The sequence below is a fragment of the Caenorhabditis remanei genome, chromosome X, assembly GCF_010183535.1.
Source record: "Caenorhabditis remanei strain PX506 chromosome X, whole genome shotgun sequence".
NCBI lineage: Eukaryota > Metazoa > Nematoda > Chromadorea > Rhabditida > Rhabditidae > Caenorhabditis > Caenorhabditis remanei.
The window spans coordinates 16211236-16237971 of record NC_071333.1 but is presented as its reverse complement, the minus strand read 5'-3'; the positions used below and the strand labels follow the sequence as shown (position 1 = coordinate 16237971).

At 37.0% G+C, this 26736-nt stretch overlaps 5 protein-coding genes across 5 annotated transcripts; all 5 read right to left on the bottom strand.

Annotated features, from left to right (window-relative positions):
* Positions 1-1686: 1686 nt before the first annotated feature.
* Positions 1687-2338, bottom strand: GCK72_025253 (uncharacterized protein; the record flags this gene model as incomplete). The annotated part of the gene is made up of 5 exons (XM_003100241.1): positions 1687-1761; positions 1814-1894; positions 1946-2041; positions 2088-2207; positions 2252-2338. The coding sequence occupies 5 exons, from the start codon at positions 2336-2338 to the stop codon at positions 1687-1689; spliced, it is 459 nt and encodes a 152-aa protein (XP_003100289.1).
* An 838-nt stretch (positions 2339-3176) lies between these two features.
* On the bottom strand, positions 3177-5649 carry GCK72_025252 (uncharacterized protein; the record flags this gene model as incomplete). Its single annotated transcript, XM_003100182.2, has 4 exons — positions 3177-3388; positions 3710-4576; positions 5301-5418; positions 5467-5649. 4 exons carry the CDS (start codon positions 5647-5649, stop codon positions 3177-3179), a joined length of 1380 nt encoding a protein of 459 aa, XP_003100230.1.
* A 1226-nt stretch (positions 5650-6875) lies between these two features.
* GCK72_025251 (uncharacterized protein) lies at positions 6876-8734 on the bottom strand (the record flags this gene model as incomplete). Its single annotated transcript, XM_053736259.1, has 8 exons — positions 6876-6954; positions 7003-7139; positions 7182-7332; positions 7382-7473; positions 7517-7755; positions 7820-7976; positions 8027-8318; positions 8694-8734. The coding sequence occupies 8 exons, from the start codon at positions 8732-8734 to the stop codon at positions 6876-6878; spliced, it is 1188 nt and encodes a 395-aa protein (XP_053579825.1).
* Positions 8735-9488: 754 nt separating this feature from the next.
* Positions 9489-12376, bottom strand: GCK72_025250 (uncharacterized protein; the record flags this gene model as incomplete). Its single annotated transcript, XM_053736258.1, has 8 exons — positions 9489-9611; positions 10109-10193; positions 10255-10365; positions 10409-10564; positions 10843-11084; positions 11205-11426; positions 11679-11781; positions 12141-12376. 8 exons carry the CDS (start codon positions 12374-12376, stop codon positions 9489-9491), a joined length of 1278 nt encoding a protein of 425 aa, XP_053579824.1.
* Positions 12377-20372: 7996 nt separating this feature from the next.
* On the bottom strand, positions 20373-26673 carry GCK72_025249 (uncharacterized protein; the record flags this gene model as incomplete). The annotated part of the gene is made up of 20 exons (XM_053736257.1): positions 20373-20487; positions 20571-20666; positions 20713-20809; positions 20876-21041; positions 21100-21182; positions 21272-21491; positions 21606-21723; positions 21766-22847; positions 22896-22971; positions 23224-23311; positions 23357-23445; positions 23502-23669; positions 23721-23868; positions 25058-25228; positions 25447-25540; positions 25588-25663; positions 25711-25843; positions 26052-26277; positions 26335-26475; positions 26614-26673. The coding sequence occupies 20 exons, from the start codon at positions 26671-26673 to the stop codon at positions 20373-20375; spliced, it is 3447 nt and encodes a 1148-aa protein (XP_053579823.1).
* Positions 26674-26736: the final 63 nt, after the last annotated feature.

Here is a 26736-nt window from a genome sequence, read left to right as displayed (position 1 = left end):
CACCGTTTCCGTAGTATGACATTGGTAGTGTTAGGAAAGTAGAAGTAGAAAAGAATCAAATGAAGATTCGATGGGAAATCAGAATTGAAACCGTGTATTTATACTCAGTTAATATATTTGCGTCATCAACATGATAACGTTTTCACCCCCACTCTCAATTACTGATAAGCTCGAAAAAAGTTCATGACGTATTGTCAGCGTAATTAGTCATTTTTTGAACTAAAACTTGCCGGAAGAAACTATTAGTATCAGAAAACTTGTGATTCATCAAAAAAAGATCAAAACTATTTTTGGCACAGATGTATTTGGAAATATTAGGTTGTCCCATAAGTTTTCGAACATTATTGAATTCAAATTTATTCAAAGCCAGAATATTACAAAAATCAAACATAGTGACCACCTTTATCCACGACTCTTTGCCATTTAGTAGGTAGAGATTCAATACCTTTCCGCCAAAACTCAGGCTGCTTCGAGTCAAAATACTTCTTCAACCATTTCTCGACCTCTGACTTTGTTTTGAAGTCCTGGACTTCAAAGGATCGATGCATGTCGCTGAACAGATGGTAATCCGAAGGAGCGATATCAGGGCTGTACGGAGGGTGAGCAGGGACTCTCCAGTAGAATGTAGCCCGGAGAGACTTGATCGTCTTTGCGGTGTGTGGTCTTGCGTTGTCATGGCGGTAGTGGACTTTGTGACCGTGTAGAGGGGAGGTTTTCAGTTTGGGCTTCACCTTTTGTAATTGAGAAGAATAGTAGTCGGCGGTGATAGTTTTTGCCCCCGGAAGCAGTTCCCAATAAAGCACTCCATGAACAGACCACCAGACGGAGAGCACTATTTTCTTAGGGTGTATCTCCTGTTTGACGACATCCTCTTGCTGTTTATCAGCATCAACCCACTGGGCTCTCCTGTGGTGGTTTTCGTATAAGACCCACTTCTCGTCCGACGTAACCAAATGATCCAGCCAGTTGAAATTAGGATGGTGGGTTAGAAGATGCAGTGACATGTCCACTCGGCGCTCAAGGTCAAAGTTAGACAATTTGTGTGGTATCCATCTTCCCATTTTTTTTAACTTGCCAAGAGCTCCCAGTCATCTTTTTACCGCCGAGTGAGTAGAGCCCATTACTGTTGCCAGTTCACGAATGGATTGAAGTGGGTCACTTTCCACTACCTCCCGTAACTTGTCAATGTCGAACTCCACTGGTCTTCCAGAACGTGCTGCTTCGGTCAAAGGAAAATCATTATTTCTGAAACGATGGACCTAACGGCTAATTGTCTGCCGTTGAGGGGCAATATCCTTTTAAACTTCAACCATACGTTCTTCAATCTCAGTGATTTTGGAGTTAGATAGAAACAAAAATAAAATGACATGACGAATATGAAGTCGGTCGGGGACAAAGATTGGTGCCGCGTTCATTGAGAGAAGGCAGCCAGAAGAAATGAATGATATTGTCAATACACCCGACGTCTTATATAATGGAAAACATGCACTATTTGGTTTGATTCTCGCTCTCTGTCCTATAGCAGATTAACAAAACTATGTTCGAAAACTTTTGGGACAACCTAATAGTTATTGTTGTTATAGCATCACCTCTCTCATGACACTTTTTAAAATTGTTTTCAAATAGTTCTTTTATTTTAATACATGTTACGGAATATATTATGAGGTCAAAATGATTTTCGGGAGTTCACCAAATCTTGAAGCAATGGAACGGTGAAATACGAGATAGTTGCAATTCTCTGTCGTCTCGTATTGGTTTCACCTAAAAACAAAATGAAAAAATTCGTTACCAATTAAAACTTTCTGTCACTCACCTGCCAATCGAAAGGAAGACCCATCAAGGAATGTGGAATACGTTGTCTTATCACCAGAAAACGAAGCCAGTCTCGAATTATCTGAAATCAAGACGTACAAATAAAATAGTCTGAATAAGGGACAAAACTCACTTCAACATGTTGAACTCCAAATATCAGAAGTCGGAAATCGCATCCTCTTATATCCAGAATATCGTCGTTCACATTTTCTACATAACCAATGTTTACCTGAGAAATAATTAAAATTCATGTGAGTAATTAAAAAAAAACTTACTAATTGCTTAGAAACGGTAAAATGCGGAAGTTTACCCTCCACTTCCAATTCAGCATACCGTACTCTTGCAACACCTTTTACTGATATTTTTGGTAATCCTGCTTTTCGATAATAGAAACCCTAAAAATAGAAATGGGGAAATTAATAGTTGGAGAAAATCTTACTTTAATTTTCCATTGAGCGTAGATACCCTTTTCTTCGTCTTTAAAAGCTGGGAGCGGTCGAGGTCGTTTCAATAGTTGGAGAGCCATGAGACTCTAGAATATATATTTTATAATGATTCAATGAAAATCAAAGTGCACAAGAAAAATGAATATCCCATGAAAGTAATGAGGCGAAATTTTTTTGTAGTGAAAGCTAGGTTTCGTTTCCCACAAAACCTTATTCATAGAAAAACTAAAAATTATCAACAGTGATAAACGAAAAATGCAACATTTGTAAACCATGCAATTTTAATATCTCATATGTGAGATCGGCAGGCATATGTTTGTTGGGACCGCAAATAAGAAAAATACACATAGTGATGGCTGCCGCAGAAAATCGTACGGAGGGAGAGATGAGACCCCCACAGTGCATGTATATTTTTTCGTGTATACGCGAAACAAAGCACTTGAGGGCGCCTCCGCGACGAAAACGAAATCTTCCGTTTTCTCACACACACCCCACAAATTGCTCACCAACCGGACTGATCAATGAAGAAAAAAACGACCGGGAGCTGTCATGAAACTTTTGAAAGTTCGATTGAAAGGAAGAGTGTTTATTCTTTTACTTTACAAAAATTACAATTGAGACGGCTTGTTGGTAAATGCAAATCATAAAAATGAAGACAATCGGGAATGAAATTTAAAAATCGGGAACGGGAATGAATTTACTAGAATGGACAAGAAGCAGGTCAATGGATCTAAGTTATTGAGATCTTTAAATAAAACAAGATAGGGAAGGAAACTAACAATTGGTAATAAGTTAGCTAAGCAATCGAACTACGCCCAGGAGAAAAAAACCTTCAAAACACCAAAATGAATGGCGTCCTTATTATTATTAGGTAAAATCATATACAGTAATTTCTTGTAGCCCAACTTCAGGATCTCATTAGAATCCGTACTGATGATCAGGGTAGGGGAATTTGAGCGCATAGTTTTCCTCATGTCTGAACATTCCAGCAGTGTTCTGGGCGTCGTAAAATTCTCCTGGATGAGCTACAACGTTGTCCATAATCTGGGGAGCGTGACGAATATCCGGGTTGGCCATGTCTACGGTTAACGTTGGGTCGTTGAAAGATTGGAACGCGTCTTCAGGGATTGCTGAAAAAAAGATAAATAAATGATAGCAGACTTGTCAAAAATTGTGACGGGCCGAACTTTCTCTTGCCTCGGATTCAAAAGTAGTCTCATTTTTGAACAAAATGTTTTGAAGTTTTTCTAAAATTCAGAAGAAAAATGTTATTATTCATAGTTACCTTTTGAGTGAATTTTTGAGTGCATTTCAAATTTTAGTCAAAAACAACCATTTTTTCAGAGAAATTTCAAAAACAATTTCAACACGGGCCGAGAGTATTTCTAATTTTGAGCCGGCCCGGCTCGGCCCGTGACCAGTCTGAATGATAGTCTTTAAAAAAAACTCACGTCGCATTTGTACACTTGGGACAAAAGTGAGGTCGTTCAAATTCTCGAAGATTTCTTGTTTCATCTTGTTCAAATAACTCTGTGAGTTCTTATTTTCTACTTTGCGAGCTTCAATGTGAAGTTTGTAGTTTGGTCCAAAGAACTCCATGAAATCGTTGGATGGAATATCATTGGAAAGTTCCACATTACACGCAATCGCTGTTTCATAAGCCCAGCATCGAGCAACATTGTTTGGTGAGTATCCACCTCCACCAAGTAACATCATGGGAATATTGAACGAACGGAGGAAACGAACACACTCCCCATGACCCTTGAGTGTCATATTGAACCGTCCCAGCGGGTCTCCGTTTAAAGAGTCGGCTCCACATTGGAGAACAATGGCTGCCGGCTCAAAACGTTCTATAACTCTTTGCATGACCGGCTTAAAAATGCTTTGATAACTCTGATCATTGATGTCGCTCTTTAGTGGCACGTTCACCGAGAAATTCTTGCCGATTCCATGACCAGTGGTCTTGATGTCACCAGTTCCCGGAAAGAAATCTCCAAACTTGTGGAATGAGACTGTCATCACACGATCGGTAGTGTAGAATGCTTCTTCCACACCATCACCATGATGAACATCGATATCAACGTAGAGAACACGCTTGTGGTATTTCAACAGCTCCAAAATTCCAAGGACGATGTCATTGGTGTAGCAGAATCCAGATGCTTCGCCTTTCTTAGCATGGTGAAGACCTCCCATCCAGTTAATTGCAATGTCGGCTCGTTTTTTGTTCAATTTGATGGCAGCAGCCAGAGATCCGCCACTGCTGAGTTGGCAGAACTCGAAGAGTCCATCGAAAACTGGACAGTCCTCACCAACGTTGTCTGAAGTTTCTAATTTAATTAACATTTTAGGGATATGGTGTGCTCTGCTAGTTTGTCACAATGCATCTATCTAAAATTGGAAGTATTCATATGTTTCCCTATTTTTAGCATACTTGTCAAAACCTGGTCCGGCTTCAAAAAATGAATCAAGTTTTTTCTGAAATTTTTGAAATTTTTCACTGAAAATGTGAGCTTTTTTGATGATTTTTGAATAATTGTTTTCTAATTCTGACTGATAGTCGAAAACTTGACTTTTTCGCGAAAAAATTAAAAAAATTTCAAAAACTCGAAAAAATTTGAAATTTGAATTTCGGCGCCCAGTACCCGGGCCTATGACTGTTCAAAAACTCGTTAAACCCTTGAAACACCATTTCTAACTAAAACACACTATTTAAGAAGTTATTTCCAACAGACAATTCTCATACGGTTGCGACGTTCAATTTGTAAAGTGCATTCTGCAGAAAAGGTAATACCATCAACCTGTTTGAACAAACAATTATTGACATACTCCCTTCAATGTATTCGACCGTCATTAAGAGTATAATAGGCGCATCTTAATATCGACTCAAATGTTTGGTTGAGCATTTAGTTGGCGAACATGCGATGTTGCGTTTTGACGTTTTGATAAGCAGTTTCCTATTTTGCAACTGATAACTAAGAAACATGTGTATGCACAACGTTTTTCGATTGGTCACTTGGTGTTGCCAATTCAAATGTCACTTACATTTTAACATTCCCCCGCCCAAGCGATTCAAATTATCCGGAGTAGCTTTTTTGAGGAACTCGAGGTACCCAGGATTGTGGAATCGGCTCATTTCCTCAACAGTTGCTGGGAATGGTCTCTGAATAATTATTCTGTTTCAAAATGTGAAAATAAAAGGTCAACTCACAAAGATTCCGAGATGTCTGTACATTCCGTAGTTAAGAATCAAGTGATGAGCCATACGGATACGGTTGGGTTTCATGACGTGTTCTACACCATAGTAGTAGTTTCCGATATTCGCGTCATAGTAATACGCGATACGACGTCTAGAGTGCTCAGCCACCGCTCCACCACTAGAGCTGGACTCCATAGCAGTTCTAAAACAATAAAGAGAAAGTCGATTCGCTTTTTTCAGAAAAGAGAAAGTAAAAGAGAAAGTTTTCACACGCTTTACATATAAACAAACTGTTTTCGAGCAGAGAGAAAGAGACGCATCAAATGAAAGTTGCAAAGTGACAGATGAATGAAAGAAAAGAAAGGATACGCGGTGTAACACAACGCAACAAGTATGAAATTGTTGCGACTTGAGAGAGAGAAAAACATTACTGTCAATCTCGAGAAGATTATTAATTGAGAGGTTTGCATTAGAGCGCAAACCCATTTGGTTCTCGACCGTTGGCAGTCATCGGACACTATCGATGCGCAGAAAGACGCAACAGTTCTCGACGCCGTCTGTGGGGGTTGTTGTGATTTCCTTCCCCCGCGAACCGTTGTCTTTGCCTTCGGTCACACGGACGAATGGAAAAGGAGAGGTATAGTAAGAAAATCGGAGACGGGGAAGACAAAGGCAGGGTCGGCATCGAACGACGCTTTTTTTTTCGACACTATAGTGCAGCACATTTGGTGTCGAGATGAGAAGAGAATGCCAAGCAGAAAAAGGATTGTCAGGAAGAAAATGTGATGAAGGACAAAAATGAAAACGAAAAAAGAAGGTCCGCATTCAACGTTTTCATTAAAAGAATTGACGGGCTCCATTCATTTTCGTCAAGATGATGGCAAATGTCATGCGAAAATCTCGGCGCTGGTTGTCGGGGGCATTGCTGGGACAACTTCTTTTAATGGGAGAATGCGAAGATGAATCTGCGGAACAAAACACAAATTTAGAAGAAAGGATGGAGGGCAAGATGGAAAAAATGAAGAAAGGAGTGGAGTCAACGAGCTGGAAGACGAATCGTAGGGGGGAGAAGCACTAAAAAAGAACAAGGTCTTTTCTGAAGCCACCTAACATGCAATTATATGTGTCCGCCATTACATTTTCGAGATTTGGGACCAGATACGGTAGCGAATGGGATTTGAGAATGATTGAATGTATTTTTTTCCTCTTTCACGACTTTCCCAAAATAAACCTGGTGAGAAACAATGCATCTGATTCCCTACCGGAAATGAATTTTTCTCCCAAAAAGCCATACGGACGGAAATTGAAGATTTATTATGTCATCAATCAAACCTGTCGATAAATATATGTAAACTACATGACCATGGTCTCAAGATAACAAAAAAAGACACAATGTAATTATGATAAGAAACTGAACGTCTTCAAATCTTCATAGCAGTCAATATGATCTTTTGTCTGTCTGGATCAGTTGTTACAAGCTCCAATTGATCGAAAATGGCTCTGAAAATCAAGATTTTTGTCTTTAGTAATCCGAAAGTGCTCCCTTACGTCCTTAATTCTTTAGCCATAGTATCCGAATCAGGTTTGAACGCCAATAGAAGAAAACCGAGGGCTGCAGTAAGAGCTCTTAGAACATTGAAGATTCTCCACTTGTAAATAAGACTGTCAGCTGGTATTCTGGTTGGCTGCAATAACATTTTTTGAATAATCAAACTAAGTAAACATACTGCAAACGCAAGTTGACTTTCCAACTGTATACAAAGAAGGGTAGAGATCAAACCACAGAACCAGACAATGACTGTGAACAACCCATTGTTGTGAATTGTAGCTGTCAATCGCGTTCTTGAAGTGAAATGCTCTACTTCGTATATTCCAGTTCTGCAAATTGAGTTATTTAGTTGCTACCAGCAGTTTTGAGAGGCTATACCTATCGATAGCTGATACCAAACCAACAGTGAATGCAACCATGAAGGCTGCATGGATAGGAAGACTCATCAAACGATATCCACCTACCAAAACCTAAAAATCAAATCAATATAGCATTCTTATCGAGAAAACATACATAAGCATCCAAATTAAACGAGAAAATTGCCAGCATCACAGTGATTCCAGCCAGAAAACCTTGAATGATATTGGCAAGTTGGTTATACACCCGTTGTGTACGGAATGCTTGTCCAGGTGCTTTCAGTAGATATGGAATAATTGATTCTTTTTCTTTCTTTTTAGGTTTAATGATAATTGGGGACTCAAATTTGTCTTTGTCCCAAAACCTCCCTTTCTTCATCTCACGGAACTTCCCATCTGAATAGAATAGAAAACATCTGTTTGCAGTGGTTGAGAAAAATAAAATTTGATTTAAACTCACTTGGTCCTTCCACGTAGATAGTCTTATCCTTGGCTGGCATATTCTTCTTGTCATGTGGATCCCTAAACCCTTTGAAAACATCCAAGCTAACTGATGAGCGTCTTGTGTCCACTGGTTTTCTAACTTCCACTTCTTCTTTACCGTTTTCTTCTCTGCTCTAAATACCACTTCAATTATTTTCTCTTTTTGTTGTATTAAGACAAAAACCTGTTTCGCTGCTTCTTGAATATCCGCCACTGTAACTGCCATAGGGGGAACGGGAATCCTACCGTAAGACACTCGACGGTTTCTCAAATTTGGAATTGCTGCTGGTTCTTCAACTTTGTCGTTGTCTGTTTTGATGACCTCGACAGTTTCAACATCCTCAGCAGCTGGATGGAAGACTTCATCATTCTCATTCTCACTGGGTGCTTCGATTTGGTTATTCTCACGCCTTCTATGAAAAATGTTGCTGTTTCCTGGATCAACAGCTTCATTTTCATCAGAAGACGAATCTTCCCTGAAATAAAAATTTATAATGGCTGGATAATAAACGCAGTGGGCTACCGAAGCAAACTTCCGATCTATTTTATTTAGTCGCGGACCGTGCCGGAATTTGAAATTAAAAATTTGTTCAACGAAATTTTGAACGAAATGTTGAAAATTTTTGATTTTTTTCCCGAAAATGTAGAATTTTTGACTATACTTTAGAATTCAATCAAAAGCTATTTATGCATCAAGGAATTGAATTTTTAAAATGTAAAATCTTTTAACAGTTCAAAAAATCAGGGCGAGTCGGGCCGGGCCGGGCGGAGCAAAATCTCAGCCATACCCGACATGGCCGAAATTTGACAAGTTTGAATTTTGAAACATCAATTAATTAAAATTATCTTACCTGAACATATTTTTCGGTGGCGGTGGAACTGGTCGAGACATTTTGAACAATTTGAAGGAATACGAGCAGCAAATGGAACCAAATTTGCCTGCTCGCGTTGCTAATGGTTACCACACACTGCGGTCAGGGGTGTCCCCTTTTGCTGACCACCTGCTTCTCTATCTATTTGCCCCGAACACTATTAGGAATATCGAGCATCCCGAGAAATAAGAATGTTGGCAGCATATATTTAGCTCTAAATGTGAAACTCTTCAAAAAAAGAGGATTTGAAATAAAAGTTTATTCATTTTTACTCAAAAATAGAGTTATCAAATCTGATGTGAATTGAAAAAGTTTTCACCGTAAAGGGAAATGTGGAATTGTGAAAAAAATTGTTCCAACAAACAAAAAGCGTACGAAAACACTAGCCGAGCAGCATTTAATAATATGAAAACCGGATAAACCCAAATGAGAATACAAGAGATCGGAAAAATCGGGATGGGGGAAGAACGTGAACCAGTACTACATTTTGACTAGACAATTGATACTATACAGGTTTTCAAAAAGATGGCAATTTAAAAAACACACATTTGCGGAAGCAGTGAAGCACACATAAGAAATAAAGCAAAATATAAAAAAATTTTCAATGCATAATGATATTTGTCAACATCCGTGTCATTAAACTGACAAATTTTTTAAAATAAATTATGAACAATAACTTAAGAAAAAAAACAGAAGCAGTGGGAAACCAATAAACCGGAACTTGCGTCATAAAGATATATACAGAAATTAGATATGACTTTAGAATAATTATTTTCACGACGGGGTGCTTTGAAGTGAGAGTCTATTCTGAGCACTTGTATAAATAACGGTGTCCTTGCGAGCGGCTGGCTGATGTGGTGCTCCACTTTGGCTTCGTTTGCTCCACCTACGGGAACTCTGTAAGGTTAATGAGTTTTAATAGGAAATTTTAAGTGATATCTAGTATAAATCATAATATCTACTTATTTTGATGGTAAACAGAACAAATTCTAGAGGAAAACCATGTAGTTTCTAACGAGGGAAAACAATAGGTTTTCAAATCAGGAAACAAACAACTAATTGATAAAGTAATAAATTCATAGAAATAGTAGCTAAAAATCATTGAATAGTAACAAAGGGGTAATTTTCATGCAAAATCAGTCGGGGGAAGAAATAACTAAAACTGCACGCCAAATCATTGCTCGTCTATTCCGAAAACCCAGTCTTCACACAAAACTTACCATTGGGTATGTAATAAAATTTGAAATGGTCATACGCTGTAATAGTATTTTGAGAGGCGGAACACATAAAGCGAAAGCATAGATAAGAAGAAGAAATTTTTTGAACCAGTGCTTCCTAATATGATGAAATATGATATCTCATTAACAATATTTCCAATTTTTTAAATTACCAACCCGAGCGCTTAATAGAGCAGTGCTGGCATCCAAACTCGTTTTTCTGGTAGTCCCATCTCGTCCATCCCAGTCACTGACCATACTTCTGTAATTAGAACAAATTAGTATTATGAATTAGGGGCTGAAAGGATTACTGAGGAGGGTACCTTCCAACTTTGAGCCACTCCATCCACCGGCTCTGTCTGCCACAAAGCATAAGAACACACATTTGACGGAATCTGGCTCCAAATAAGGAGTAGATCACGATATTGGAAGCACTGAAAGTGCAAAATAGATTCTATTTTTGATATTTGAGGATACCTATTCAAGCAGATGAGCAGGTTACCAATTGGGCTCCAGAATCCTAAGCTGACTTCGAAAACCGTTTCAGCCAAGTTGTTCACTGCGGCGACCACGTTGAAAACCAAGAAAGTGAGCACCATAGCGATAGCCATCAGGGTGCATCTGAGACTGTTTCTGAACTTGGGGAACAAAATGTTTTCTACGCATTTTGGAATTTTGACGAATCGAAAATAGGAGAGGGAAAGGTTGAGCGATAGATTTTTTGAAATGGTACATGCTTTTGGTTCGGTTCTTGTGCTCCTAGCTTTTGACATGCCATGAAAAAAAGAAGAAAATCATTCAAAAATGTCTTTCAAAAATTTGTTTGTGAATAACTACACCTAGAGAACCGAACTTTTTTTCAGTAAAAGTATTATAAATTAAAACCACAATGGTTCACATCATCGACTCACCTTCGATCTTTCTCCTCTTGATTATTCTTTCCACCTTGCATTGATCTACGAATCTTATACGCCTTGTGCACTGCTTTCACAACAAAAACATTCAAAATGATCATTATAGTCCAAGGAATCAAGAGAAGCGCGATGAGGTACCCAAATGTTACATAGTATTCTTTGTAATACTTGTTATCTCTGAGAAAAGAAGTTCGCAGTCGACCACAATCATCATTGGTCAGTTCGAAGAACATTGGTGCCTGAAAATGACTGCTCTTCACAGGAGTATAGTTGGAAGCTATAATAAGTTGGATAATTCTAGCCTTTAATAGACACAATACCAAAAATAACAGTTGTCGGAAAAACTTAACGAGCCCTACCTTGAACACAATACTGAAAATCGTGATAGCCACCAGAATCGTAGCAGCCCGACGTGGTGTACACCAAATTTTGCTATGAAGCGGGTAATTGACTGCCAGAAATCGGTCGACCGTTACAGCGACACATGTCCAGACACTACCACACTGGGCAATGTTAGATATAGGTAATGTCCATGGTGTGGATCTCCAGAAGAAGTGACAAACCGTTGTGTCACCATGTCCCTATAAGCAGAAGATATAAATAGAAGCCACCTTCTTTCAAAATAATCCGTTGAAGTACGTCAGTGGTATTAAGCTTTCTGGACTTACAAGCTTAAACTTTACTCTTATAAGATAAAAGCTCTAACCCTTTTCAATTAAAACCATTGCATCATTTTCCGTTTTTTCTTTAAGCTCTTTCATGAATAAATTGTTGCGAATTCATACAAATCCTATTAGATATTCCACTGAATATCAACTCAATGTCACTCTCACCTGCAAAACGCAACCTTGAAGCGGTGAAAAGATCAGTGCGCTGAAGGATAGCAAGATAAGATCGAAAACCGATAAACCAGCAAGATAGACGTTGAGTGATGATCTGCAACATTTTTTTGACGTGTTGTATTGTATACATGGTTATATATATTGGAATGTTATATTGGTCTTTTTTCATTTCCCTTGAACTTTATCTTATTTGAACATACCCAGAAAATGGAGAGAAATAGGAAATGAGGAATGGAAAATTAGTCTTGAGATTCTCATAAAAGAAGATTATGAAAAGATTATTAATATACACAGATAAGTTCAGATGTCTACATTAGAAATGGATATTGAAAATTCACGTTCGGTAGAAAAAAGAAATATATAATTGGATTTTGAAATTGATAAAGTTAACATTTCCTTTGTATTTGAAATTTAAACCTATAATTCCCTCCGACTACAGTAATTTTTACTCACCTCATTTGCTTCCTAGTGAATACCACAATACACATTACAGCAGCTCCGGCACCGAGCACACAAATCGTTGGGATCGCGAGTAGATAGATATAAGTACTGATATAATCAACCTCCGCAAAATTAGTTGGAAAAGTGCACATCGCGTCCTTAGCAGTACCAGAATATCCCGGCTGATCGGTGGCATCCATCAGCGTTGTATTACTGAGAAGCGAGATGATCGTTGAGTTCATAGCCATAGTTCGAAGTGTTGTGTCACACACTGAAACCGAACAAAAAATTAGTTTTGAAAAAGAAAGGAGGGTCTAGTTGACAGATAATCGAGTTTTGGTTAAAAGAAACAAGAAAAAACGGGGCAGGAACCAAAGTTCATGCGTGGAGAAGAAAAAGTAAAGGGCTTTTTTTTTACCATGAGTTTGTGGAAGGAGGGAAAACAACTATGGATGACCTTAGGAAAACAATAAAATATATGAAGATTTTTGGAAAAACAGCATTGTCTTTATCATCTGAAGAAGTAAATGGATCAAAAAGCGGAAGTAAACCTTTTATAGGTCAGAAAGAACCTGATCTTCATTTGTTTAAAAAAGTAATGTTTTCAGCTAGAACTTTTTCGAGCGTAAATTTGGAATCTTTTTCGTATCATCGCAGATTGAACTAAATTGAAGATTGAGCAAAAAAACTGAACAGGGTTTCCAGTTTTTGTACTTCCAAGAGAAAAACTCCACGCAGAACAAAGAATCCGTTTAAAAATGAACATGGGGAGTACTACTCACTAATTGTTTATGTTTAAGTATTTTTCGAAACAAAACTTTTTCCAAAATATCTGTTTGTTTTCTAAAGCAAAACTAGCCTCAGAATGCAGTGTTCTTAAAAAAACGAGGTGTCCCCCCCGATAGAGGTGACGTCATAAGTCACAACAATTTCTTGAAAAATCTTGAGCTTCTCAGACTTCTAAGAAAAAAAGCTCATAGCGTACATTTGATATTTTACGATGCCCTACTACTAAATGGTATCGTGTGTGTAACTACTGGTCGAGATGAGAATGACTATGTGGTGGTAATAAATATGTGAGAAGGGATGAAGAAGCCAAACAAATTTTTGAACGGCCGTCATCGTGTACCTCTTAACAAGAATCCAAGAAAATAAAACAACAAAGGAACGTTCTTTGAATTACTGTGCCAGGAAACCTACCAGGAAACCAAAAGTTCCAACTTGCAGGGTGTAGCTTCAAAACTGGAAGTTTTTCTCATATTTCTCCTTTGTTCCATTTTTTCTCGAAAAGAAATGTGAGCTCGACTCAAACAGTTATTATGTATGGGAGTCTTTAGAGAGAGAAAAAATGAAAAAACTATAAAGATAATTACCATCACATTAACTTTGGAGAGCCATGCACTCATCAAGATTGACAATTAATGATAATGGTTATTATTCCTAGCTAATTAAAAAATGACTCTTAACTGGAAATTGGAAATTGAAGAAAAACAGTTCATATTAAAGAAATCATGATTGTGACCAAACCCTGTCAATGCAGCATACAGAAGGAAAAAGGAGGAAAAATTTCAGACGAGAAACCCTTGAGCTCTCACACAAGAATGGCAAGAAAAGGAGTCAACGAACCGAGTCGGACATGGTTCATAGGATATTCGGAATAACGTAAAAGAGATGGAGAAGAAATCTATAAACTAACAGGAAGAACATAAGAATAAATGACGAACATTCTTGACTTTATATCATGTTAAGGAGGGTTCAATTTGAGATTATCTGGTGTTAAGGAGGATATTCTATTTCTGCCAAATGACTTGGTTGGTTTGGTTTTGGATGTATCAGGTCTTATTCGATCAGAAACAATGGAAATGTATTCAAAAACCATATTGTTCTCAGGCACTGTCTTCTCGTACCAAGAAAAAACGAAGACCGCGGCTAATTTTGTTGTTTCCTTCCGAAATATAAAAATGTGTCATATTGTTCGAAAACATTATCAGAACATTATAAAAATTTCAGATCGAAATCTGTCCTTTTCGAAAAACAAATTAATCGCACGGACAGCTCTTCTTTTACGTTGTGTTCTATCAGAATGAACCGAGTCTCATCTATTGTTCCCATTGTATAATACGTACCAAAGACAGGGAAATGTATAGACTGACATAATAGAAAAGAAATCAGAAAATGTGGAAAACAGGGGGTGAGTTCTGAGATTAGCGATTACTATGGCTAGTGGAAAACGCGAAATGATGAATAGAGATTTCTATGCTATCATTCTCTCTTACTGAAAGAAAAGAGATTTGATTAAAGCTACGCCTAAGAGAAAAGCCGCTGACAAAATTATTGCGGGGGAACGTATATTCCGTATAAATGTGTAATAGCTTTACGTTTTCAAAAATGTCAATTCTTGTGGGCAGAAATTGGCAAACGTCTGATGGGTTGAATTATAATGGGAATTGAGAAAGAAAAAAGAGATGGAAATTTGATAGAAAAAATAAAAAATGGAAATAAAGGGATCAGTAAACGGGGCAGGAGAAGAAGAAGAAGAGAAAATGTCTCTACTCATTTCATCTAATCCTAATGTACTGGAAGTCTAGAAAAAGGGAACCGAAAAGCGAATAGGATAGAAAATGAAAGAAATGAGGCGTCCGGAAAGATGTGGGTGGAGTCAAGTCGTACCGACCTGCAAAGAAAGAAGAGACGGACACTTATATCCATAATCCTTAATTGTCGAGTTGCGTGCCGAGAACATGTTTATTTCTCGCTATCCGCTCCGATGTATACCGATGATGTAGAGCAGCCAAAAAACTGGCATGACTCGCTGGAAAATAATTCAGTCTGAACGGGTCCAAACATTTTCTTCCGTTTTGATCCGGAAATGATGAATAGTTCTGTACTTTTGTCACGAACTAACTTGAAGACACGAAAGTATGTTCTAGAAAAGATGAAAAGTCACGGACTTCGATAGTTGTTGACAGAAATGTACACATCACTAACACCATGAGTCTTCTTATAAAAAAACTAGAAACAGAATGACACCAAAACCGAAAATTCACAAATCTAGATGCATCAGATTTTGAACGTGCGTGATTTCCTATATAACGATTTTAAGACGTGACATGCCGTTTATTCAAAAAATGGATACTGAGAAATTCAACAAGAACATCAAAATAGTCAAAATAGAACGACTATGCATTTCGCTGAATATTCAAGTCAAGTTCGTTTTCGTAGGACAATTCTGCAAAACACGATCAAAAAAACAGGACCAGAATAGCCACAAAGTTTGAAAGATGAAAAATTATTTTGAGGAATAAAGAGAACGACACACAGTCTAGTGTTCTGTGTAATTATAGCAAAATACGAATGAAAATTAGTGGCGTTAAATAGAAAACTGGTAACAACCGGATTCCTCCTACGTTTTTATTGTCAACTCACCGGAAAACCGTTAGGAGAAGCCTCTATGGCTATTTCTGCACTATTATTTCAGAGATGTGTCACCAATGAGTGTCCCAGACAATGACTGGAGAAAAAGAAGCAGGAACTTTGAAAACTTAGTTTTATTTTATTTTTTCAAAGTTTTGTTCTTTATTTTCTTTTTATTGTTATCTGATGTTCAGAAGCAGAAAAAGCTATGAAAATGATGATTTCTAAGATAATATATATAACACAGAACATTAGATTCAGACAAAGTTGAAAAAAATGAACGATGTGAATGGAATGAAAAAAAGAAAGCAATGGTTTGTGACAGGTATGAGAAAAAAGAGATTATGAGTGTAATTGGATTAGTGCTCTGAAAATCTTCTGCACGATAGGAGGGATGAAAATAGTGGAGTGAAATGAGCCGCGACAGCGGATGTCTTGAAAAGAACTTTTGGGAGTTTGAACTTGGAGATATTTTGAGATATATGTAATTGGTTCTTGATTAATACGAGAGTTGGGGACTCACATCAAAATTTTAATTTAAGGACCATTTGAAACATTTCAAGTCTATGTGAACCTGTGAATCATACGTGCCGGATATTGTTTTCATTTTTTCAGAAATTACAATAGAATAGAGTACATGACGTGAAATAATTGTTTTGTTGATTGCAAGTCATTATGATTATGACCACTCAATTTTTGCCTTGCCGTTTTCCAGTTTTTAATCATCATTAAAACAATTCTGATGACATTTTTCTGAACACATGTGGAGAACGAATATTCGGATATAAAGGGTCAAAGGTTTTGTGTTCGGTTTTAGATAAATAAATCCTCCAAAACAAATAGTTCATGTCTACTCGCTTAAGGTGAATGAGGAAGTAAATAGGGAGGGAGGAAGCTGAAACTTTAAAGAATGTCTTAAGCACTTTAGACCCAAAGTTTGAAAACGACATTTAGAAAAAACAAGACCTATACTGTGACAAAAATTATTCATAATGTAGGATTAAATAATTTTTATTCCAAAATTGAAACAGCCAATGTTTTTCTCACCTAGAGTTGCTGAGTTTAGAAAAAGGGCTATTGGGTCTGTGCTCATTCACTTTTTGGACATATCCGATGTTATTATCCTTCTGGGTGTTCTTCCCAATACTAAAAGTTGCCAAAAAAGCCGGTCTATGTCCGAAACGTTTTCTTCGAAACGGGCAAAAAGTGTTTTTCTCTCTCCTCTTTGGGATATGCATGGATGGGTGTCTTTAAGGACCTCGTCCTCACGCCATTTCCGTCGAAAATTCTGAGATCACAATGATGAATTGGGAGCAGCAGGAATCTCAATCCCGGAATTTCAAAAATTCAAAAGAATCGAAACGGAATGATAGAGAAAAGGGAAAAAATTGGTTTTGGTATTGCAACCAGGAAGAATACAACATGAAAGAAGAAGCAAAGAGTGGGTTGAGAAATTAATTGCTCTTTTTTTGCTACTGCAACGGAATCACTGCGAATCAAATTCTATCAAATTAAATTGTGAAGAAAAACGAAAAGAGTAAAAGAAGACATCATAAAATTGTAGGAGAAGGAGGAGATTACCCGTGTTTTTCCTGTTTTCCTGTGAGGACAATACAAATAGGTCGGGAAATGTTAAAAGATGGATTAAGGATTGACTGAGTAGAAAAAAACAGTGTAAGTGAATAAATTTGACATGAAACGGCTACCGTACTCCTCTTCCATATTAGTCTAATATTATTTGAATGAAGAAGGGAAGGATTCCTCTGTTCAAACATCACCCAAAATGTTTCATTCATTTTTCACTAATTTCGTGGTATTGAGTGGCAAAGCTATCTTGAGTTGCATTGCAAACTAATTACTATTCGAACGAATTAAAATACAAATACACTACCACAACCACCCAATGCAAAATAGTCGGTGGGATGAATATGTAAAATAAAGTGAGTGACTGAAATGTTCTGACCAATCAGAAAAGGAAAGAATTGAATAAAGATGAGGGAAATATACTCAGAGATACTTCGATTTCTTAGAATAACGATGGAATGTTCAATGAGAGCATCAAACAAAATGATGATGATGATGATGGTGAAGGAGGAAAAGGTGTACATTAGAAACTGTGTGGTGTTGGAACAAACAAGGTTTGGTGGGGAGGTTTGTTGATGTTAGAGACGAAATACATCAGGAAATATACATTAAATATAAGTTCACTCTTATGAACTCACATGCCTGTGAAAAATGAACAATTGGGTCTGGAATAACTGTTTTCAGTTTTTTAGGTGACATTTTCAGTTATAAAGTTTCTAAATTTCATTTCTTCTTTAAAGTTTTGATAGTTTTGTCACATCGAAAACATTCCGCAGACATGTTTTGGTTTTTTCAGCGTTTTTTTCAGCGCATCGGCTAAAAAAGAGAGCGAAACAAAAAACAAGAGGATTTCGATGAACATTAGGTAAGTAACCGACTGAAAGGCAATAAAAGGGTACGCTCGCTTCTATTCGTTTGGTTTTTCTGCCCAAATTTTTTGAAGGGAAACGATAGAATTGGTTATTCTATTAATTTTTCATTGGAATGAAATGTGTACACTCGTACGATTCATCAAAAAGTTGCACGCCACGCTACGTAAAAGTGTGCATCATTTGGTAGAGTATGCAGCGGGAAAAAGAATGTTTCTTAAAGTTTCGGAGCACAAAAAACCACTTTTGGTACTAGGGGTCCACTGGTCATAATCCTTCATAACTCATGCAACACTTATTGCACGAGGTACCTTTTTTTCGGAAAACGACAGGACAGGAGAACAAATTGTTGTGAGAAAAAAAAACACTTGAACTTATTGCACTCAACTTTTAGGAAGATCATCTTTTGGGAATGTCAGAACAATTTTAAACAATTTTCATTATTCCAAAGTTAAGACTTTGCTCATGGCAAAGATGCGCAGGAAAAAATGACGGATTCTACTCATGAAATGCATTTTTAAGTAAAGTATGTACAACAAAATGCCGAAATGCAGAAAAAACGTACGGAGGTCTTTTCGAACAACACAAAAAACAAAAACTCCAGGAAGTCTAAACATAGATATTGAGAAGTCGGACCAGTAATTGTCGAGAAATGCCTATTCACGTAATATCCTTTCGACGAAGAAAAAAGAAACGGATACCAAGAGTAGAAGAGAAAACGACAGGAAATAGCTCCAAATGAAAGTATGAGATGTTAAATTTGAGCTCTTGCCCTCAAAAACCACCTGTCTTCGTAAATGGGATCCAAGAAAGTTTTCCACTTGTGCATTTTTGCTAATTGCGAAATGTTTGCAGAAAAGTAGTGATAGTTAATGTCAGCAATTAACAGTATGATCTTTATATAAACTTTTCTGAACGAAACACTAACTTGTGAAAGCCATGAAGCTAGTTTGGAGTTAACCTATATCGATGGAAAGCTGAGAAATAGCTGATTTCATATTTATATTCAGTTTATCCTCTAGAAACCTGGTATTCGAGAAAAACAAGGTCAAACGTCTGAAAAATGACAAATTTTTACCTTTCTGACATGCGAAACTTTTTTTTTGCAAATTTCGCGTGTTAAAAAGATAATAAATTGTTATTTTTCAGAACTGTCACTTCATTTTTTTCGAATACCAGGCCTCGAGGGCAAAACCTGAATATATATTTGGAAACAGCGTTTTCTCAGTTTTCCAATGATATAGGTCATATGGAAAAAAAAACTAGAACGGCTTAGCGTTTTGCAAAAACAAGAAGTTAAAGGATGATGAGAGCCAGGTCGAGTGAAAACTTGTCCCCCATCTTTTTCACTTTTTTGCCACTCACTGTGCAAACTGAAAACAAGAAACGATGGGAATAAAAAATTTAGTAACAGAAAGATGTTCGTCGTTTTTTCTCACTATAACAACAACACAAAATGAGTTTAGGATCAAAACAAAAGTGTCACTTGCATGACTGCACAACATACTTCATAATGAGAGGAAGGACCGAGAAAATGCATGTCAAAAGAAGATATGATAAAAATTAGGTCTTTTAGCAGGAATTTTTGATGTTCTGGAACATTTTATATGGGTGAAACTGACGGGAAGGGAATTGATGATCACATATTCTTTCTAAGACTGAGAAGATATTATCAAGTACCACCATTTTCAGAGATACCGCTTTACATTTGTAAAATGCCAAGTAGATAAAACCTGCAACGGGTCGGGCCGGAAATTCAGTACTGAAAATATCAATTTTTCAAAAATTTCACGATTTGATTTGTAAAAAAAAACGTGAAGACTGATTTTTTGTAGGTTTCAAAGTTTTTTGAGGAATATAACTGAGAAAAAAGGGAACATTTTCTGAAATAAATTTTGCAAAGAATTGTAGTAAAATGTTTACAAATTCCAATCCGGCCCGCAATTTTTCGACCGGACACGAGCCGACACGGAATTTTGCATGTCGTGATTGAACCAAAAACAAAATTCCAATTGGTTTTCGTTCACACTTTCAGTTGGATTCGACTAGCATGTATAACTAAAAATAGCTTCGAAAATACATCTCAGCATTTCATATGAACATTTTAATTAAATTGAACAAAAACTAGGAAATGAAAAGAAACTCGGAACATTCATATTCCTCTTCTTTTAGTTATGTTGTAATAATTCAATTTCTAGATCTCGTATACAACAATATATGATGATGAGCCGGAGTATGGAGGAGGGGCTACAAAAAAGACAAAAAACAATTTATTCACATCAGTCTTGTTTTTATTATAGTATACAGCAAAATCATTTCACCTAAAAGGCCACAAGGAACTTATACGAGAATTATTAGTCAAATATTATTATTTATATTATCTAGTAGTCGGTACGCATCGTAATTTTTTGGTGAAGAATTCCTCAAACCAGTGGCTTTCGTCATTAATGAATAGATTCTTCCGATCACCGACAATATCCGTTAGATATTTCCTGTAAGAATAATATATAATTAGTAAAAATGATAAGAATAATAATAAATAAGACAGGGATGATGACAAATTCAGGGAACTTACGTATTTGTTAATTTATTCAAGGAAATTGCATACATCTTAACATTGGGAAGTTGTCTGAGAAGTTTTGCTTGTTGTGTAGAGTCATCTTGGGAGAACCTGAAAGCACACAAGTTCTTGTTTTAACAATTTTGGGGACCTTTACCCGTCACTAATCAGAATTACAGTAGTCTCGGTATGTTTTCTTCTAGAATCCAAAAGAATCAGTGATAGCTCCAAAGCGGCTCCAATGTAGGTAGTACCTGAATAAAAGTATAAACAGAACCTTTATTTGCAAAAAAAAACATCTGAAGTTTCAAAAAACGCACCTGTCAAATGTCGGACACTTCTAATTGCAGACAAAAGCTGTGAGTTCTTTGAATGCGTGTCAAAAGACCATTCCATTTTTTGAATATGTGGTCCAGCGAACTGAATAAGACCTACACGGTGGCTACGACTTGGCTCGACTTTCTTGATTAGTTGTGTCAGGTAATCCTGGAAATGGGTGTCCTTGTTTATAGTATTTTTATATTATATATAGTATAATACTGACCTTTTGGGTATCATAGGTCCGTGCAATGGATCCCGAGCTGTCAACCACAAACAGGATATCCATTGGACATTGTACACTGGAAGCTACAAAAAAAGAATGTTTTTAGTTGGTACATTCATAGTTTATAATTGCGTTTTATGTAGCTGGTATACTGTTTTGAGGGTTCACTCACAAAATATCTCTTCTTCCTTCTCTTCAATAATAATCGGTCTCAAAGTACTTCTAATCGGTGGCGTAGTCGGTGTGGGCACCCTTTTTACCTCCACCACCTTGTCTGTCACTTTCTTCGCTTGGCTCGATGGAAGGATGTTTCGTCTTCTCTTTATTATTCTTCGAATCTTCTTTTTCATTGGTTTGCTTACGCCGAGTGCGTTGTTGATGGGTAGCGTCACCTAAAACGGACATAAAATATGAATGTTTTCCCGAAACTGAGGAGGAGGAGGCGAGGAAAATGAACGGAAATAAGAAAAACAAGAGAGCATATGCATAAGGGCAACTCGACTTACAGCTTTTTCCATGCTCAACAGCGTAGGGAACGCTGTGACAGCGGAAAGGGTTTGGAATAGGAAGGCTGACTTTTGGGGAGGTGTGACTGGGGAACTCGGGGAGGTACTGGTGGTAGAACTGGAAATTTTTTGTTAGAAATTCAAAAAAAAAGAGACTCACCTCTCAGTAGACTCAATTTTTTGTTTCAAAGTACTAGATCTCAAAGATAGTGTAGTTGTAGTTGGCACCGGTCTGCCAGTTGTTGTAGTTGCAGAAGTTGTTGTGGCTGTAGAAGTAGTAGACGGAATACTAGAAGTTGTAGATATTCGAGTCGTTGAGGACACTGGTCGAAATGTGACTCTAGTAGAGAAGAAGAATCTATTTGTGGCTGCTGGTGGGACTGATGTAGTTTTATTCTCAGATACTGATGAATCAGGGTGTAGAGTTTTGGTTTCAGATGCATTGGGTTCTTCAGAGTTGTTTTCAGATAATTTTACTTCCTCCTTCTCTTCTTTAATAAGATTTGAGTTCGAAACATCTCTACCCAAGAACTTGCTTACAGGGTCTTTCTCTTTCTTCTCTTTCTCCACTCCAAGTTTCACCAAAAAGGATTTGCTGGTTGAGCTAGACAAGTTAGACGAGCCGGTGCTAGAAGTTACGGTAGTTGTAGGTGCATTGATACAAATAGTTGTCACCGGAGGAAGTGTTGTGAGAACAGTGGTTGGTTCTGGTGAAGACGCGGGAGTGGATGATATCTCCACAGAATTAGTCGTTTCAGTGGGAGAGTCAACAGAAACAGATGAGGTTGGGAGTTCAGTAGACAGAGTAAGTTGATCATCAGGTGTTTGACCGGTAGACGCAGTCTCAGAGACAGTGTCATTAATCTCTTTGGCTTCAGACGTGTTAGATTCTTCAGCTAACGAAGTTTTCAAATTTGTCAAATTCAGCACCTTGTTTTCATGTGTAGATTCGGCCTCTACAGTGAACAATTGTATCGGCTCTTTCCAGGATAGTGAAACGGGAGAAGTGGTTGTGATCTCCATTACGACCGTTGTCTCCGTTTCATTGCGCCCTATATCTTCCACATTGTTATCACCATCCGCCTCATCTGAATTTTCTGGATCTCTTGCGAACGAATCCGATGTTATAGTTGTTGGAATAGTCGTTGTATTTGCAATATTGACTTCTGAGCTTTCTGGGTTGATAGCAATGAAATCTGTTATTCTGAGACCAAATGAACTTGTTGTCTTTTCATGGCGCTTCTAAAATCAGTAAGAAATAAAATTCTCTCATTTTTAAAGATAACTTACTGGCTGCACTTCACATGATCTAGAATGTTCAACTTCTGTAAGAAGACGCTCTTCAATACGATCCTCATCAGTTGGTCTAAAATCAAAAGAAATTCTGATGAAAGTAACTAGCTTAGATTGCGATCTCAAGTCGTTTTTTGCGTGATTCATACTTGTTTTTTTTTCACTTTTCGTGTTGATGAAGCAAAATTGAAGAAACTTTGTGACATGACAAAAGCATACCCCAAATTAGTCATAATAACCTTTTCGCTATATTTCACCTGTGTTTTTTATAAAAACTACTACGTTTGCCCTTACTACTCCACAAGTTTCTCAGAATTACACTCACCCAAACACATTATCCGCATCGCCGACAATTCCCAACATTTCCGGTACAAATCCAATGCTATTCACACTAATCGTATATATTTTGACACCTGGAAAAAAGAGGAAAATTAATAACCAAAGAAAAACATCTTCACCTTTTCTCCTTAATGTTTTTGCAGACTTTGTGGGTTTATCCATTGATAGGCCATCAGTGAATAGAATGATTAGACGGGTGGCTTTTAGTCTAAACGACAAAATGGTTATAAAGAATTGAGAAATGGAAATAACAATAGCAATTACCTGGCACCTCCGATATAATTAAACATTTCCTCATCTGCCTTATCCAATGCCACACCAGTTCTTGTATCTTCTCCTGGCATGAATGTTAGCGTCTCCAGATGTGTAATAATATCATTTCTTTCAGAATATCTTGAGAGATTAAACTCAGTTTTTGCAGCATCAGAATATCTTAAATCGCAAATTTAGTTGGGCATCTTTAAAAAATTTGAAGTTACTCACTGAATCAATCCAACTCTGACAGCATCTTCATGTATCGGAAGATCTCTCACAATTTTAATAGTCCAATATTTCTGTTGTTCGAATACTGTATCATTTCCACCGGATGTGTCAAACAGTATTATTATATCAAGAACGGGAGGGCAAATTCCTAAATATAAATACCTCAACTATCATTTTAACAAAATCAAAGTTTGATACCTTCTTTCTGCAAGTCAACTGTTATAACAAAACGCCAAAAACTTGCAAACAGAAACAGCCAAAAAACCCGGAAAAACATGTCAGCTGGTAGGAACAAAATGAGGATAATGAGTCGCTCGACGGAAATTAACCAAACTATATGAACGGCGCGCTTTTTGTGAGATCTCTATCTGACAACTTTCTTTGTCGTTTCTCGACTGGTTCATTTACGCTTTCTGTTGTTTATCGGCTATGTTAGATTTCAGATAACAAATGAAACACAAGCTGGATTCATTATTAGGCATTATAAGAATATGTAGTGGGGGAAATTATACAAGTTATGTAGGGAATTGGTCAGGATGGATTAAATAACTATTTTGTAACAATCAAGGGTCGAGTAACCATCAAAAATTGGAAAAGTGTTGCAGGTGTTACAGTATTCTCATGAATTTTCCCTTTTTTCCCAGCGTCACCAAAGTTGACAGCATACTTCCCAGGTGCTTTTGTGGTGATATTACGCTGAATTATTTAAAATTGGACAATAAGTACTTAATTATGTAATTATCTTACAGGTGCACCGTCAACTGTTAGAACAACAGTTTCAGAAGACACTGTGCTATTCATCCGACACGATTCACAGTTGATTTGATTCAAGCAAATTATACGATAAGTAAATATTTCTAGTTCTAAGTCCTGAACAAATATCTTTATATTTATACTGGTCGTCATGTATAGAATACTTTTTTGGTGTCTCTATGCTTGTTAATAATGTCACTATTCGGAATAATATGAACACCATGTCTCTCTAACTTCATCATCAGCTCCGACAAAGACATTCTTTTCTGATGTAGGTTTCTCAATTTACTGAACTCATCGCCAGTTAGAGTGTCCAAGTAGAAGTAGTATCCCTGGAAACAAAAAGTTAGAAATAACTGATAAATTGAGTACCTCAATAACAAACGCCAGCTCTACAACATTGGTATGCAATTTCAATGAGATCTTATCCTTGTCAAAAACTATTTGCCAACTTTTGTAGGGATAGTGAAAATCATTGTGTTGGAATAGAGAGACAAATCCCATTTTGGATAGTCGCGTTGTCACAATGAACGTGTCTGAATGATCTTTGTATAAGGTGTTGTCTTTCCAGTTGGTTTGCTCACTCTGATCAAACTGGGAATGAGTTGTGAACACTCCTTTCTTCCAATCGGTTGATGTATCATCACGAAATGCCACTACAGGTTCATTGGATCCGAGAAAAACTTCTTCTACCGGGACTTTCAATGATACCAGAATACTTTCACCGTTAAGTTTTCTCTCTTCTAGATTCGCGTCTGCAAGGTTAAAATTCTAATGACTCCTCAAAACAAAAATTGGATACCTAGTGTGATGCTCCATGATCCATACTTCTGAGACTTTCTTTCACTTTCAAATGAAGATATGTGATATATAGGCCCTAGGAATGCTTCTGTACCAAAATCTATTTTGTGTTCGGTTCCTTCGTTTGAACGCTCTGAAATATACTGTCGAGTTGTACTAGAGATCATTTTACCTTTGCCCGCCGACTTCTTCCAGATTGGAGTGACATCCGAGTAAAGATTAAATCGAATGTGCTCTCCACGTTTCAAAGATGGCGATCTACTGAGCTACAATTTGGAAAACTAGTAAATGGAAACAGTTATTGAAGATATACCAATGTTCTCTGTGATAAATGTGCTTGTTTCTTTTTCCGCTTCTCACCACTTTTCAAAGCTAGCTCAATAGTGTTTCTGAAAAAATATCAATTTTATACTAATCACAGAATCATTATACAAACGTCAATCCTTTTTTGGAAGATTTCTTTTTCATCTTCTTCTTTGTCGCTTTCTTGTTTTCCACGAAGATTTCCGGAACTTGTTCATCATACGGTTCGGGTTTTTCTTCTGGCTCAACATACTGATACAAAAATTCTGAATTTAAGTTATACTACAGTATACTGTCATTCACTTACCTAGCGGATACTTTTTCAATACATCATGAAGTTCGTTCGTATATTGTTCATAGTTCTGCACCACTCTTATCGATTGTAGAAATGGAACAATTTCTATGTGAATTCCCGGGAAAAATATTATTTTTCCTGCAAAACTTGATATGATGAAATATGTTTTGTTGAAAAACCTTTTCTCTCTGCAGAAGCTCTCCAAAAAGACAAAGTCAAGTTTTCCAATTGATAAAAAATTTCATTCTTGGTGCTCTCCGCTCCACATTTTTCAAATATCAATCCAGTCCATCTCTTAAGAATTTTCGCTTTTGCTTCTAGAAAAACTTCCCGGTTTTTTGTAGCCATTTCCAGCCATTTGTTGTCAATCTTGTCTATAGCGTCAACAGAAAGATTTGTCAGTGCCTGTATGTGAGAAAAAATATATGATATGAAAATGGATCAGATATGAAAATTGATGACCTGCATGATGTACTCAAAGTACTTGTGTGTTTCTTCCAAAGACAAATTATTTTCCGGGTCGACAACATAGCTGTAGACAGTATTCGCACTCTTCTCATCAGTCACATCGTAAAGAATGTCTCCGTCGACGTAACGATTCCACTGAAAGATCAATCTCAGTTAAAATTTATTGGGGGACTAATTAAGGGAGTAGAAATCAACTTAAACTTTTAAATTGGTTTGTGAATTGGTTTCTAGAAGAGAAAATTTAAAAAACAAAAAAATGTTTCGGTTTTATACCTGCTGCTCTTTATCAAATTCAATTTTCAAATTCTTTATCATCACCACCAATGTCTCCATTTTTGTTCAATGATTCGATCTGAACTGTCGGTTTTAGGCAAAGATCACAAGAAATGAAACACA